Source organism: Cupressus sempervirens, chromosome 2 (genome assembly GCF_028749045.1).
Source record: "Cupressus sempervirens isolate cs-2001-9-10 chromosome 2, ASM2874904v1, whole genome shotgun sequence".
NCBI classification, from domain to species: Eukaryota; Viridiplantae; Streptophyta; class Pinopsida; order Cupressales; family Cupressaceae; genus Cupressus; species Cupressus sempervirens.
In genome coordinates, this window is record NC_143119.1 from 135,101,556 (window position 1) to 135,116,210 (window position 14,655).

A 14,655-nucleotide genomic window follows, 5' to 3' on the forward strand; every position below is an offset into this window, starting at 1 on the left:
AGACTTTCCAAGTTCTCCCTCAGATGTAGCTCAATTTGATCTCATGGTTAATTGGGTGTTGCTTTGTGCTTGAGTTGAGAGACAATATGTTATGCTTGGCACACCTTGGCATCCTTGTCTCGATCCTTTACCAAGTTGATAATCCAAGACATTTGAGTTAAAAGACTGTAACAAATGGTTTGGACTTCAATCTCAAGAGGGGTGAATGAGTCAAAAAGGGCAACCAAGCATCTGAACTTCCAAATTTATTTAATAATAGTTACTCGACAAGAATTGGAAATCATATTGTGAACACTTGAAGATCCAAGCAAGGCAACTTTCCAAGACCAAGGAATATGAAAAAAGGGTAGGTAAGGATGTGAAACATTTGATTAAAAAAAGTATCACATGATTGATTCTAAAGTAATAGCATTAACAATATGGATTTTGGGAATCTGCTATCTTTAATGTATACAACATTGTTCATTTTGATTAGTATTGTGTAGGTTAATGTTTTGTATAAGCAATCTTTTCTTTTCTAGGATTTAGTTATGAAGGTTGCCACCCCATATCAAGAAAGCTTAAAGAAAATTTAAAAGAAGATCAATAAGATAGAATAAATTATAATCCAATCAAAATATGAATTAACATTAAATTGGCTAGATTAATTGTATGAAATTAAGATATGGGTATATAGGATACAACCACATGAGTGTGAGTGTACAACCAATGTTGGTAAATAATATGTGGTATGTGTGTGGTATGATTCCACCAAAGAAGGAAAAAAATTATTGGAAGGAGGGATGTGGAGACTAGGGCTAGATGTGTGTGTGTGTGTGTGTGTGTGTGTGTGTGTGTGTGTGAGAGAGAGAGAGAGAGAGAGAGAGAGAGAGAGAGAGAGAGAGAGAGAGAGAGTGTATGTCAATGTTGAAAGTTGTAATATATAGCCATATTAGGAGTCCTAGGGCCAAGCAAAGAAAGTGATGAGTCAATAGCATGTGGAAAAAAATGAAAAGAAAAAAACCAAAGATGAAGACATGATATTTCTATCTCAAACTATTCAAGCTTCTTCAAATTTATGCTAATCTATGACACAAAAAAATTGATGAATTGTGTACCATGCAGTTTGAGAGTAAGTATGCAATAACCATAGATTTATGATGCTCCCCACATATAATTCAAATGAATCAATAATAATTTAGTATTTAGCACTTTTTAAAAAATTATCTTGATATAAATAACGACTTAGTCATGTCTATGTGTTCACGAGTCTTACTAGAATATATCATTGTGCAAGCATGAATAAGAGGAGGAAACAATAGGGTTTTAGTGTACCCTCGTGACATTTGAAGGATAAGACTACTATACAAAACCATGAGAGATGGCATTACACTTTTGAATGTTCTCAATAGTGTCCTCTAAATATGCAAGGGACACACAAAATAGAAACTTAAATAGTTAAGTGTTCAACCCAATGTATTTCCTTTATAAGGTTATGAATGCCCTATTGAACTAAATTAAACTAAATCACTAGAAGTTTGGATGAAGCAACATTATTATTTAGTGAAGCAATCTAGGTGATAGTGGAGATGAGATATTTATTAATGTTGTTGGACTTACATTGATCATCTCATGAGTTAGTGTCCATACAAAATGATTAAATGTGACCACAAAATATATTTGTCAATTTTGGAGTAGAAGAATCAAGAAAAGTAATGTGGTTTTAATGAATTAACTGGTATCATCCTCAGTTAGAAGCACCTATGTGCTCTACAATTTAATGATTCTTGAGCACTTGCCTCACTGTTTTTACATTATATATTGTATTATAGGACTTCAAAATTGCACTTAATGCACACCCAATTCAAATCTAGGTCATCTAATCCCTGCAAACTTGTGAAAATTTTAAGGTAGTAACTTATTTATAGACATCCTACTTTATATTTTCTATAATCACAAGATTAATCTCATCTCCTAAGCCCTATTCTACCTTTTATGGTCTCAAAATCTAATCCTGACATCACAATCATCTATCTATTTGAATCTTGCGTCACTCTAATCCACCAATTAAACTTTAGCCAATTCTAGGAAGGACAAATTGACTACCCTAAGAATAAGTTGACTTATCAATATTTTAATATGGAGCCTAACCAAACTCAAAGGTTAATTTTTTCCCTAGTTTATTTGGCGTGGTTCCTCTCTAGATTTTACTAGGGGTTTTAGGGGCAACATCCCCATGCTCTAAGGGTCAAGAGGCAACACCCCTTGTGAGGTCTTGGGGCAACACCCTAGGTAGGTTTAAGTGGTCGATAGGCTCAGGCGTATGCCTTGTCGGGATATAGGGAAAGATTGAGGGGCAACACACTTGAAGTCAAAAATGAATTTACTATTATAAAAGACATTAAGAATTATATATATTTTTCTATTTGTTGGCTTCTTCTAGCACTAATTTTAGAAGTAGCAAAAAGCTTGTATAAAATGAATTAGGGTTAGGAATTTCATAATGTATGATGAGATTGAAGCTTCTTGCGACAATATTGAGCTACTAGGGATTACATGTTGTAGCCAAGTAGTAATCACTAGATAATAAGAACATTGGACTCATCGTTTGGTGGATGTAGCCAAGGATTGGATGAACCGCGTTCAATCTTTGTGTCTTGTGTTCTCTTCTTTGTAATTTATTATTTTATGATATTAATTATATTTGTATGTAATTATTGTTTCTGTCTCATTAATTCTAACAATCAACTTATTCCTGGCATTTTGAGCCTAGATTTGGGGCAAGGGTTCATCATGAGGCATTTGTCAAGTTTCTAGATAATTTGTAGTTGTCCAACTTCATTCTATCTCTTGATTTCACTCTAAAAGAAAACCTCACTTCACATTTTGGTAATATGAAATCAATTGCAAGGTGAAATCCCCAATTTTATTAAAAAAAGCAATTGCAAGGTGGAAGCCCCAATTTGATGACATCCCATGAAGTGAGGCTTTTCTATTGAAGGTTATATCCATCTAAATCAAGTATCTACATTCTCTCTCAAGCATTCAAGACATCCAATACATCATTTTCAACATTATCATGGAGTCTCAAATGTATCATGAGGATGGCTAGGAGTACTCTTTCCATACAAACTTGAGCATGGTTTCCTTAGTATTTTTAGATCTATGCATTCATGCTTCATATTTACATGTTCACATTCTGGATCTATGATTACTTTCACACATTCAATCATACATTAATTGCATTTTCATTCTTGGGTTTTACTCTATCATGTAACCAATTAGATCTAGGCATTTTCTTATACATTTCAACCCATTAGCAATTTAGAGGTACTCTAGATTCATGAGCACTATGCATTTATCTATCCCAATGGCTATTCGTAGAGGTGGTAATCACCAAAATGGGGGGTTGACCAAGGTAAACCCCTATTTAGGCGTGCGCGCGCACACACACACACACGCACGCACGCACGCACGCACACACATGCACACGCACATGCACACACACACACACACGCACGCATGCGTGCATGCACACACACACAATTTCTCAAATCTATGAGTCAAGACAATCCTTGCACTTACTTTTGTAGATCGAATATGTCATTACATTTGTATTTCTTTCTCATCATCTATTAGGAATCCCACAAAACAACCCTACAACATAGATCTCACATTGACACCCATACTCAATTGGTTGTACCAATCAAATTCACTTTATAGGAGGGTTTGTATTCCAATGTATAATAAAATTTTGGATGTGATACATCTATAACATTGAATCCCATTTTCAATAAGTAACTTCAATTTATAAATATACTCATAAAGAATAAATTATCATCTTGAATTTTCTTTTATGATTTGGAAGGTTCTAAAGAACATGTGTTGCTTGGGACACATTTGTTACTTGAGACGCACTATACTTGTCCCAATTAACAATAAAAAGCTACTTCCAACTAATGCATGTTACAAACCTCTAAAGCCTCAGTTCAAATCACCTGCATAGTCAACTAATTAGCACGATAAATACTTTTTCACTCCTATATTTTCGTTTTCTTATGCTCAACTTCCAAAGCTCTAAAATATGATACTTCATATCTATCTCCAACTTAAATTCAAATTGGAGGTCGTAACTCTCAACCGTGATAGGAATGCGATAAAAGCAAATGACTTTGGGTATGGATAAAAGCAAATGACTTAATAGATAGAGAACATCATTCAATTCTAAGTTAATTTGCATAAGTGGACAAACAAAATCATTTTCATGTTGCAAATACAAGGGTTCTTAAATCACATGGGATGATATGTGTTCTTATCTTGTGTTTAGGTAGTTGTTAATATGATTGTTCTTTATAAATTCTTTACAATTACCTAGTTGCATATACATATGATTTAGAAATTAATATTGTTTTAGGAGCTATTTTTGACGTCTTATATGTAGATGAGAATATTCGTACATACAATCTAAAATTTTAATAAATTATTTATATAAATCTTCTATTCTTAAATATGATAATTATTTGTGAAAGTCTTATTATATATTATTTATTTAATTGATTGTCATTTGCATCTTCTTAAGACTAATACTTAATTTCTCTTATTTATAACCATCCTTCACTTATTTTATTATATACAACTTTGTCCAACACAAAAACTGAAAAAAAATGGTGCGAGAAATTATGGACAAATATACATACACTTAGGCTCAAGTATACAACATTTACATTTTTTTATGATAGCTTAGGGATCATTAATTGGTGATGTGAATATTATATGTGTATGTCTCATTTAACCATTTCCCTTTCGTATCTTGAAAAAGGTTATCATTTTATTGAAAAACATTATATATTAATTCAAAGAAAAACAATGTACAAGATAAAACATAAATCTTTATAATGATTATTTTGATATATGTGTACATGTGATGAGTATTAAAAAATTTTACTCCTCTTTTTCCTCTTTATTCAAATTTGAAATTCTTGCAATTTATGCAAGTGGTCTTCTATTACAACTATATTGTCTTCATTTTGTCCAACTTAAAAGAAATAACTACACATACACATGTGCACATGATTAATGCCTTAATAAATTTTTGATAACATATTTTCAAAGATAGTTATTTATTATGTTTAAGTGGAAGCCTACACACATGACACCATAATATTATTAACTACCAACAAAAAACCATCTACTAAATATTCTCCTTACTATCATGCAATAATTTTTTATTTAATTCTAGATTCACATTAATTAACTAGAGATAATTTTTCATAATAAACAAAGATTGGATCAAATTTCTTTAGAGATGAAACTTGTCTAGAAAAAAATGTTAAGATAAACTTAGCAAAGTATTTTGAGGAGAGTAAACTTATTCATATTAAATTTAAATTTTCATGGTTTCTAACTCATTGTGTGTGTGTGTGTGGAAAAGTGCATAAAAATGAATGATTCATTTAAACACTCATTGCATCTAAACAAATAGATATTTGTGAAATTGAAAATCCATTTAAACATTCAATGCATCTATATAAATACACAGAGGTTCACAAAAAGGAATGATCTACTTAAACCCTCATTGTATCTAAATGAACAATGGTTGAAATGAAAATGAATGATCCACTTAAATATTCATTGCACCTAAGCATATACAAGTTCCAAAAAACCGAATCATCTACTTGAACACTCATTGCATCTAAATAAACAGAGGTTCATGAAAATGAATGATCCACTTAAACACTTGTGGCTCATTGAATCTAAATGAATAAAGGCTCACACAAATGAATGATGTAGTTAAACACTCATTGTATCAAAACAGATAGACATCCAAGAAATAAATGATCCACTTAAACTCTCATTGCATCTAAACAAACAAAGGTTCCCAAAACGAATGATTTGCCTAAAGTCTCATTATATCTAAGGACACATTTGGTTGTAGGAATTATCGAATGCGATAATTAGCTATGCTAGAATAAGCTCACTTTTAGAATTGGCATGATCTTAAAATAATTTTTGAAATATCACTTGGACCTATTTGGTTGACTTGGAAGAGGAGTCAGAAGATGCATTTTCTGTGTTTGGTTGCAAGAATTGGAACAAATATGTTTAGCAAGTGTTGATTTCTGTATCAACTAGGGATAGTTACAATGCCCATCTAAATACAGAACAGGAAAAAAATATCAAGCTGAGCAAGATGCACATATAGGAGTCACAAAACCTGTTCTGCTTGGAAATAAACAAAACTCCTACAACCCCAAAAAAGCCAAAGAGAAATCAACCCAGCACTAGTAAAAGCCACTAAGAATTGGAATGCCTACAACCATAACACTTTAAAATGCAGGAAATGGAAGGAGAGACCCTGACAACTCCTTACAATAGTCAAAAGAGGAAAACAACATTGACCCCAATCACAACATAACACAACCCAAACAACATCAACAACACAAGCCAAATGACATCAACAACAAAGAGCCACAAAAATGACATCAATAACAAGCATTCAATGCAAAGAGCTCATAGTTTCAACAAGAATTGATGGAATATGTTCAACATTACCCTAAACCCTAAGTCACGAATACCTAAATAACAGAGGAAAAATGCTCTACAAACCAAATGGATGAATAAAGTCTCCTCAAATGCTCCAGACTATGGAATAATCATGCAACAATGCCACTTTGTGAGTCATAGACTCGACAACCCATCAAATTGGGTTTATTAAAAAGTGGAATACGAATAAGCTATTCTAATTCCACCTTTGTTTAGGAAGAGCGTTATGCCTATTTTGGGCTAAAATTAGAAGACATGAATTATAATTTCTCTTTTGCATTTTACAAACAAATGTCTTATTTATGAATGAAGGTATTAAAATCTTCATATTCCCACCCAATTCCTATTACCAAATGAGCCCTAAATGAACACAAGTTCACAAAAATGAACGATCCATGTAAGCACTCATAGCATCTAAATGTATAATGGTTGTAAAACTAAATGACCCACTTAAACATTCATTGATACACATTACCAAAGATTTGAAATGAATAATCAACGTAAACACCCATTGCATCTACAAGATTGAACAAATATTTTCAAAAACAAATGATCCACTTAAACATTCATTGCATTGAAATGAACAAAGGTTTACAAAAAGAATGATCCCAATTGAACAAAGGTTTACAAATGAATGATCCACTCGATCGATACTACATTGAAATGAATATATGCTTGTAAAACCCAATGCTTCTAAGCATCTAAACAAACACACTTGGATAAAAATAAATAGAAAGATTATTTTAAATCTAAAGGGTGGACAATCTATATATCTATCAAAGATTATTTTAAATCTAAAGGGTGGACAATCTATATATCTATCTACATGGATAATAGTAATATGAGACTACTATGGCTCCTTATTAAAAAAACATCCAATTATACTACAAACGAGCCATACCTAACTTAAAAAATTTAACATACAACATCTCTTTCAACAATAATTCGGTTAGAACACTACAAGAATCTTATAAAACTTTCAAATTCCGTATAAATTGAAAAAAAATAAAATTGATAAACTAGATAATCTCAATCATGACAACTCAAAACCAGCGATGGCCCTTCAAATTCAAGCCCTGAATGGCGAACCCCACCCACCGTTTTCGGTAGGTACCTCCTCCCATTCAGCCCCAAAAAAATCCGAATATTTTTCTTCTGAAGTTTAAATCGATTTGATCACACACTCCGAGACACAAATCTCACGCGGGCTCCACATCTGAAATTCGCACTCCCCACCATTAATGCTCTCCTCTGCAACACTGTACTCCGTGATTAGACAGAGTTTAGGTGGAGAGATAAGCACAACACAAAACCGCTTACAAAAACCATCTTCCCAGATCCAGCATTGCATTCATCAAGTACCTTTAAAAGGCAGCATAAAGTGCCTTCTCTGCCAAATTCATCTGCAGCATTTGGGGATTACCTACAAATCCCCAATTGTGGACCAGATTAATCTATAAAGAAGCTCACAAATTCACTTCGTTTTTTGATAAAATAGCTCACAAATTTGCTTCGTTTCTTGATAAAATGGTCTGAATTCGTACAGATTCGCCTATTTCATAGGTCGGTGCTTCGTGAAAAGGGATCTTGTAGATTAGGTCATAGAGGGCGTTTTGAAATTCCTTTTTGATTTAAGTTCTGCGGGTTCCGCTTTTATGGCGGTCTGAAAGTGCGTTGGAGTGTATATTTATTGATTTGGGGGATTTTTTTGTTCGAACTTTGAAGGCATTATGGGGTTTTATGATTCTGTGAAGTGCTATGTTCAGAGGAGGAAATACCAGAGGCTCAATTCCGCCGCCAGTCGGCGGCGGCGGCGGATGAGAGTGGCCAAAATGGGGTCTCAGAAGCGGCGGATTTGGAGGCTGAAGCGGCTGACTAGATTGAAGCTCAGGTGGTTCAATCCCAAGCGTTTTCTGATCAAGCTGAGAGATGCTTATGTGCAGATGATGCTCGGTGTGGCAAATAGCAGCGTTTTCTCTTCGGACATGTCAGGGCTTTATAGCGATCCGTTTGGGCAGAGGTGTGTTAAGGAGTATGATCCTAAAATGTTGGTGGAAATCTACAGGACTCTCATGGTCCAGGGCCAGGGCAACATGCAGGAGTTGAGGGCTATGTAGATCTTCTCTAAGGCCCTAAAAGTTCTTCTAAGATCTTCTTTCAAGGGCACTAGTGAGATTTTCTTTAAGGGATTTCATGTCTTTATGAGATTTTTCTTCAAAGGGGCTTTTAGGGATCCCTATCTTTCTGATATGTGGATCTCTGAGCTTTCTCAAAATGTTCCGAGATGCTTTTGCATGTCAAATCATGGCAACTATTTTCTCTGCCCTTTTGCTGCTTTTCTGTCTTTCTATTCGTGCTTTGTTGTTGAAGGTAAAGAGGATTTTACCCTCTGTACAGATAAAACACCTCATGAGGGTTGCTCAACTGTAGTATTTCCTTGAATAAGACGGTGTTTCTAAATAATGCAATGGCGGAAAAATTATTGGCTAATGATGGTGCACTGTTCTTACCTTTGGCGTTCTCTGCTGTGGATGATTTGGAATGAAACGTCTTCTGCTTGGAGATGTGATTTCCATAGCTTATGATGTTATTTTGTGGATGGCTTGGAATGAAACGATTTCTGCTTGGAGATGTGATTTCCATAGTTTATGATGTTATTAATGTTATTGTGGATAGCTGTGAATAGTTTGTTTCTTTCTGATTTCAGGTCTGTAAGTAGTTTCTAAAATCTGTAGTGAGAAGTAGGAGCAAAAGAAGGTTTACAGTTTTTTCTTGCACACTTGATTTTATTTCTAATGATAAACTATGGAGTTCACACTTTCATTTTTAATGCTAGATGAACAAGTTTGATCTCAAATGACTGATAAAATAAATTCAGTTGAAACCAGTAGAGATGCAATTTATACGGTTTAGAATGAGATCTCAGTTGCTAAAGTTTATTTATTTATTTAATGATTCGATCAATCTCTATAATCTACCACAAGAAATACGAGATCGAGAGGTTGTGTTTCTTCTAGTCCGACTTTGCTCTCTTATTTTTAATCATGGATTATGAAAACTTTCCCTCTTGATCTGTTATAATTCTAATTCCAAAGCAAAATTCGAAAATAATCTCAGATGAAATTAAAAGTTATCCAGTTGAACATTTTTTTCTTGTTTTTTGAAATAACCAAAAATCAATGACCGTATAAGTTAGAAGAAGAGACCCACTAGGTGGCCCAATTATCAAAGGGTAATGTTATAGATATTATTTATTTTTTATAGTTAATCCGTCAATTAGGCTTTTGCCCATAATCGAAATAGTTGATAATGTAATAAGATTTCACAACAAAATACAAAATAATAATACATGTACTAATAGACCTCAACATATGCATTAATAGTAGATCACATATTTAATAGTTGATCATTTTTTAGCTTTTTTGGTTGAGTGATCTATTTGTGTAGATAGTTCTAATTTTTTTGTGACCACCCAAACTTTAGCTTTAAGTTCTTCATTTACCTATATAGAAATATTCACGCAAACATTTAGAATTATAGTTGTCCTAAGTTATTCTGATAGCTGCTGAATTTCTTCCCTTATTAGGCCCTGTTTGGTTTTTGGAAGACGAGGGCCAAAACCAGGTTATCAGGGTTAAAACCAGGTTTTGTAGAAAAACATGGGTGTTTGGTTGGTTAAAATTATGACCTGGTTTTCAATTTCATCTTCCACTTTTGGTCAAAAATTGGAAGATGTCTCTTCCAATAAAAAGGTGGAATTCGAAATTAAAACCAGGTTTTGAATTTTATGACAATTTTTTTAATAATATTGTGGGGTCCACGTCATATTCATCTTCCATGTCAACCAAACAGATCATTGTCTTTCCAAACCACAAAACCAGATTTCCGAAAACCTGATTATAAGATAACCTGATTATGCGACAATTTCATTTTCCCCGACCAAATAGGACCTTACTCCAGTCTCATCCATTATGTCATATAAAATCCTTAAAATTGTATAATAAAAAAAATCCATTATGTCATATATATATATATATATATATATATATATATATATATATATATATATCCTTAATAATCTAAAACGTTTTAAAACCTCACCGTGATTGAAGAAACACATCATCATTCTTGCCAACTGAAGAAAACAATTAAATCACAACCCTAAAAGTGCAACTTTTTAACCTTTCAATGGTTGTTGCAGTTGCAGGGAAACAGTTGGGGAGTAAAAACGTAGAGGCCATGGCCTGAATACCGATGTATGATTCGTTTGGTCAAAATGTCGCATGTGCTTTTGGGAGAAGATTACGTTAAATGGGTCGTAAGAGTTTATGGTTAGTGCTGTATTTCGGCTATCTACCTTTATTTATTGCATTTGTTTTTCAGAAAGTGCTGGCATTTTGTTGGAAGTATTGATCCCCACTAATAATTAAGTGGGTGCGACAACTATGAGTGTGGTAGTGGATGCATCTATAAATCATTGGTATCGAATCCCACACGCTTCTTGAAACCCCGGATATTCAGTGCTTTCAAAAGGTGGCGAGGCAGTTGGGTCCCTTGCCTACGACAACATCTAGGTAGAAGTATTTATTTTAATAATGGGTCCACACATTTTTATTTTTATTTTGGAGGTAAGAGCAAATTGTGAGCTTTTAATTTGGAAAGTCTTGGATTCAAGTCTACTTGAATTCACAAGACAATAATAGTTAATTTCAGGTTCGGCTTCTTAATGAGAGTAGAATTCATCACATTCAATTTGTAGTGGGCTCTTTCAAAACCTTTCAACTTCACTGGTAGATCAAGGGCTCATTGACAAATGACCTATTTTGACTATTAGATAATAACAATTTATTAGTGACTTTTATTAAAATAAAATATTTGTATAAAAAAAGTAACAATATTTTAATTATAAATTGTATATAAAAAAAATTAATTGCACCCTGGTGATTAGTAAGTATCAAATTTAATTTTTCAATATGTTTGACAATTTGATAAGGATGTGGTTGGTGTAATGACGTTGATATCTAAAAATTGGACTAAACACTTCAAATTTTTAATTCCATGAAAATAAATTAAAAGTTTACAAGAAATTTGACTTATCATTACAAAATTTGATGAATGTAAAATTATGCATATTAAAGTAAATATTAAATATTTTTATATTGTCTAGAGTTTCAAACTAATATAAATGCTTGTTAACAGTCCTTTGAGGGTTCAACCTCTTTTGGTCAAGGTTCGACATCAATTTTAGAGACCTCTAGATAAAGGGCAGATTAAGATCAATTTTGACGGGGTCTCAAAGGGCACCTTGGGATCATCTGGGACTAGCTACACAGGAATGGATGATTTAGGTAATATACATATGATTAGAGCAGAGAGGCTACTAGTAGGCATATATAATGAAGCATAGAGTTTGGATGTTTTTCTAGCAATCAAAATGGCAAAGAAAATGAGGGTGATGAAACTACACTTGGAAAGGGACTCACAAATCATTATCAATGGAGTAACTAAAGGTGAATCAAGAAGTATACGACATTTGAAAAAATAAATATGAAGGATTAAGATGCTCTTATAGTGATTAGTAAGTATCAAATTTAATTTTTTGATCTGTTTGACATTTTGATAAGGATGTGGTTGGTGGAATGACATTGATATCTAAAATTTGGATTAAACACTTCAAATTTTTAACTCCATGAAAATAAATTAAAAGTTTACAAGAAATTTGACTTATCATTACAAAATTTGATGAATGTAAAATTATGCATATTAAAGTAAATATTAAATATTTTTATATTGTCTAAAGTTTCAAACTAATATAAATGCTTGTTAACGATCCTTTGAGGGTTCAACCTCTTTTTGGTCAAGGTTTGACATCAATTTTGGAGACCTCTAGATAAAGGGCAAATTAAGATCAATTTTGACGGGGTCTCAAAGGGCACCTTGGGATCATCTAGGACTAGCTACACAGGAATGGATGATTTAGGTAATATACAGATGATTAGGGCAGAGAGGCTATTGGTAGGCACATATAATGAAGCATAGAGTTTGAATGTTTTTCTATCAATCAAAATGGCAAAGAAAATGAGGGTGATGAAACTACACTTGGAAAGGGACTCACAAATCATTATCAATGGAGTAACTAAAGGTGAATCAAGACGTACATGACATTTGAAAAAATAAATCTAAAGGATTAAGATGCTCTTAGAGGCATTTGAGGTATGTTCAAAGTCTCTCGTATATTGCGGGAGGCAAATGATTTGTATACAAGCTATCAATTTTGGGGGTGTCACTTTCAAATTGGACTAAGGAAGAATTCATAGAAGGTTTTAGGGGATTGCATGTTGCATAGTGGATTGCTTTTGCACGAGTGGAATATTATTGAATGATGAGTTATGAACCCCTCAATCATATCAATGTCATGGCTTAAGGTTGCGGTGAAGTCATACGGTGTGTCCATACTTTTTTTTAAAGTTTATGTTTGTTATGTTTTGAGTTTGGGGGAATCATGTTGGAAGCGACCTTGGTGAGGAGTGAAAAGTGATAGATTAGAGAAGATGGAGGTGAATTTCTTTCTCAACTCTCCAAATCAATTGACTTTCAGATGTGAAATCATAGTTTGAAGGTTGAGATGAGTGTTCAAACTTGACAATGATAGATTTTGGGGTTGTGTTATGCAAATGTTGGGTGAAGAGTACATGAAAATCTACCTAAGGCTATGAACTAACCTGTAAATTTTGTCCCTCTTCCTTGCAGGGGAAATTTGTTTGGGAAGCCATGAGGAAGCTCTAAAGGCAATGAGATTTTGTGTTAGGTCGGAATGGGTGGGAGGAACGCTTCCCATAGTGGGTAGAGTTGAGTTGGGTGTTAGACTAATGAAAAGGGACAACCCTTGGAGAGTTATGGAGGAAGCATCAAGGAAATTTCAACCCTTCATCCTATAGAGCTTAATGAAACCAAAAGAGAAGTATAATGAGGCAATAAGGTGGGATTATCAAGATTTTTTTATGTGCATACAAAATACAGTGAAAGAATTGGAGCCTATGTAAAAAGAGAGGAGAATGAAAATGAAATCAACTTTAGGGAAGTCAATTACCAAGCTGAGGCCAAAGTAAGGTGGGGAGGTTGTAGAAATCCAGGGAGGAAGAGAAAGAAATGTAGAGTCACCGCATGTGGTGGGGTTTTCATTCCAAATGAATCAAGGAAAGAGATGACAAAGAAATGGGTAGGGCGATATGCCCTTTTTATTGACCATTTTATTTTTGCTTCTTATGAATATGAATGTTTTGGTCCAACTTTTAATAGTAAAAGGGCATATTTTAGTATGTCTTAGATAAAGCATAATGTGTATAGATGACATGGCATGCTATCTAATGAAGATGGATAATCATAGATAGTAGTATGTTGTTTGATAAAGCCTATAAGGCCATGTTGTAAAATTATAGTTTAGTAAGTTGGTTAAATTTTGAATTTATGAAGTCACGATGACAGTATATGTAATAAATTAATTTGATACTAATAAAATTTCCTCATAAATTACATATAAAAAATAAAAATATTTTTTTACTTGATTTCCAATATAATAAAGCATATTTAGATATTTTGATAGGTGAAAGACATAAAATGTATATTTATTACATAAGGTCATATGTTGTACACAACATGTTTTAATTTTGTTGGTCTTGAGAAACATTATTATTGGTACACCTTTTCTATAGTAATAATTAATTGGTTAAATATATTATAATGTTTAAAATATTTAGAGCTCACCATATAGTGTGTTGGTTAAGTGGTGGGGTTGTTATTGTCCTCCCTCAACATCAAACTCTTGATGGACCATTATGATTGTGGGCTTGAACTTTTTTGAGTTTAGGTGTGTTGTACTAGTATCACCAATCACAATATGTTAATGTTTAGCGTCGGGTAGATATCCTAAGACTACAGATTATAATATATAATCGGATACCAACCAAACACATCTAAGATGAAATTCGATACACTTATGCATTGTAGATTGATAAATTTGAAAGTAGTCACGATTAGTTAGTATTAAATAATCAATCAAATCTTGTATGAGATCGAATTAGTTAGTCAATACTAATTCTCTAAACAAATCATGATTCTTGAATGGAAAGATCA

General features: G+C 33.2%; 1 protein-coding gene across 1 annotated transcript; it reads left to right on the top strand.

Annotated features, from left to right (window-relative positions):
• Positions 1-7,550: 7,550 nt before the first annotated feature.
• LOC149571409 (uncharacterized) lies at positions 7,551-9,012 on the top strand. The gene has a single exon (XM_089812935.1). The coding sequence runs from the start codon at positions 8,253-8,255 to the stop codon at positions 8,637-8,639; it is 387 nt and encodes a 128-aa protein (XP_089669061.1). The 5' UTR covers positions 7,551-8,252; the 3' UTR covers positions 8,640-9,012.
• Positions 9,013-14,655: the final 5,643 nt, after the last annotated feature.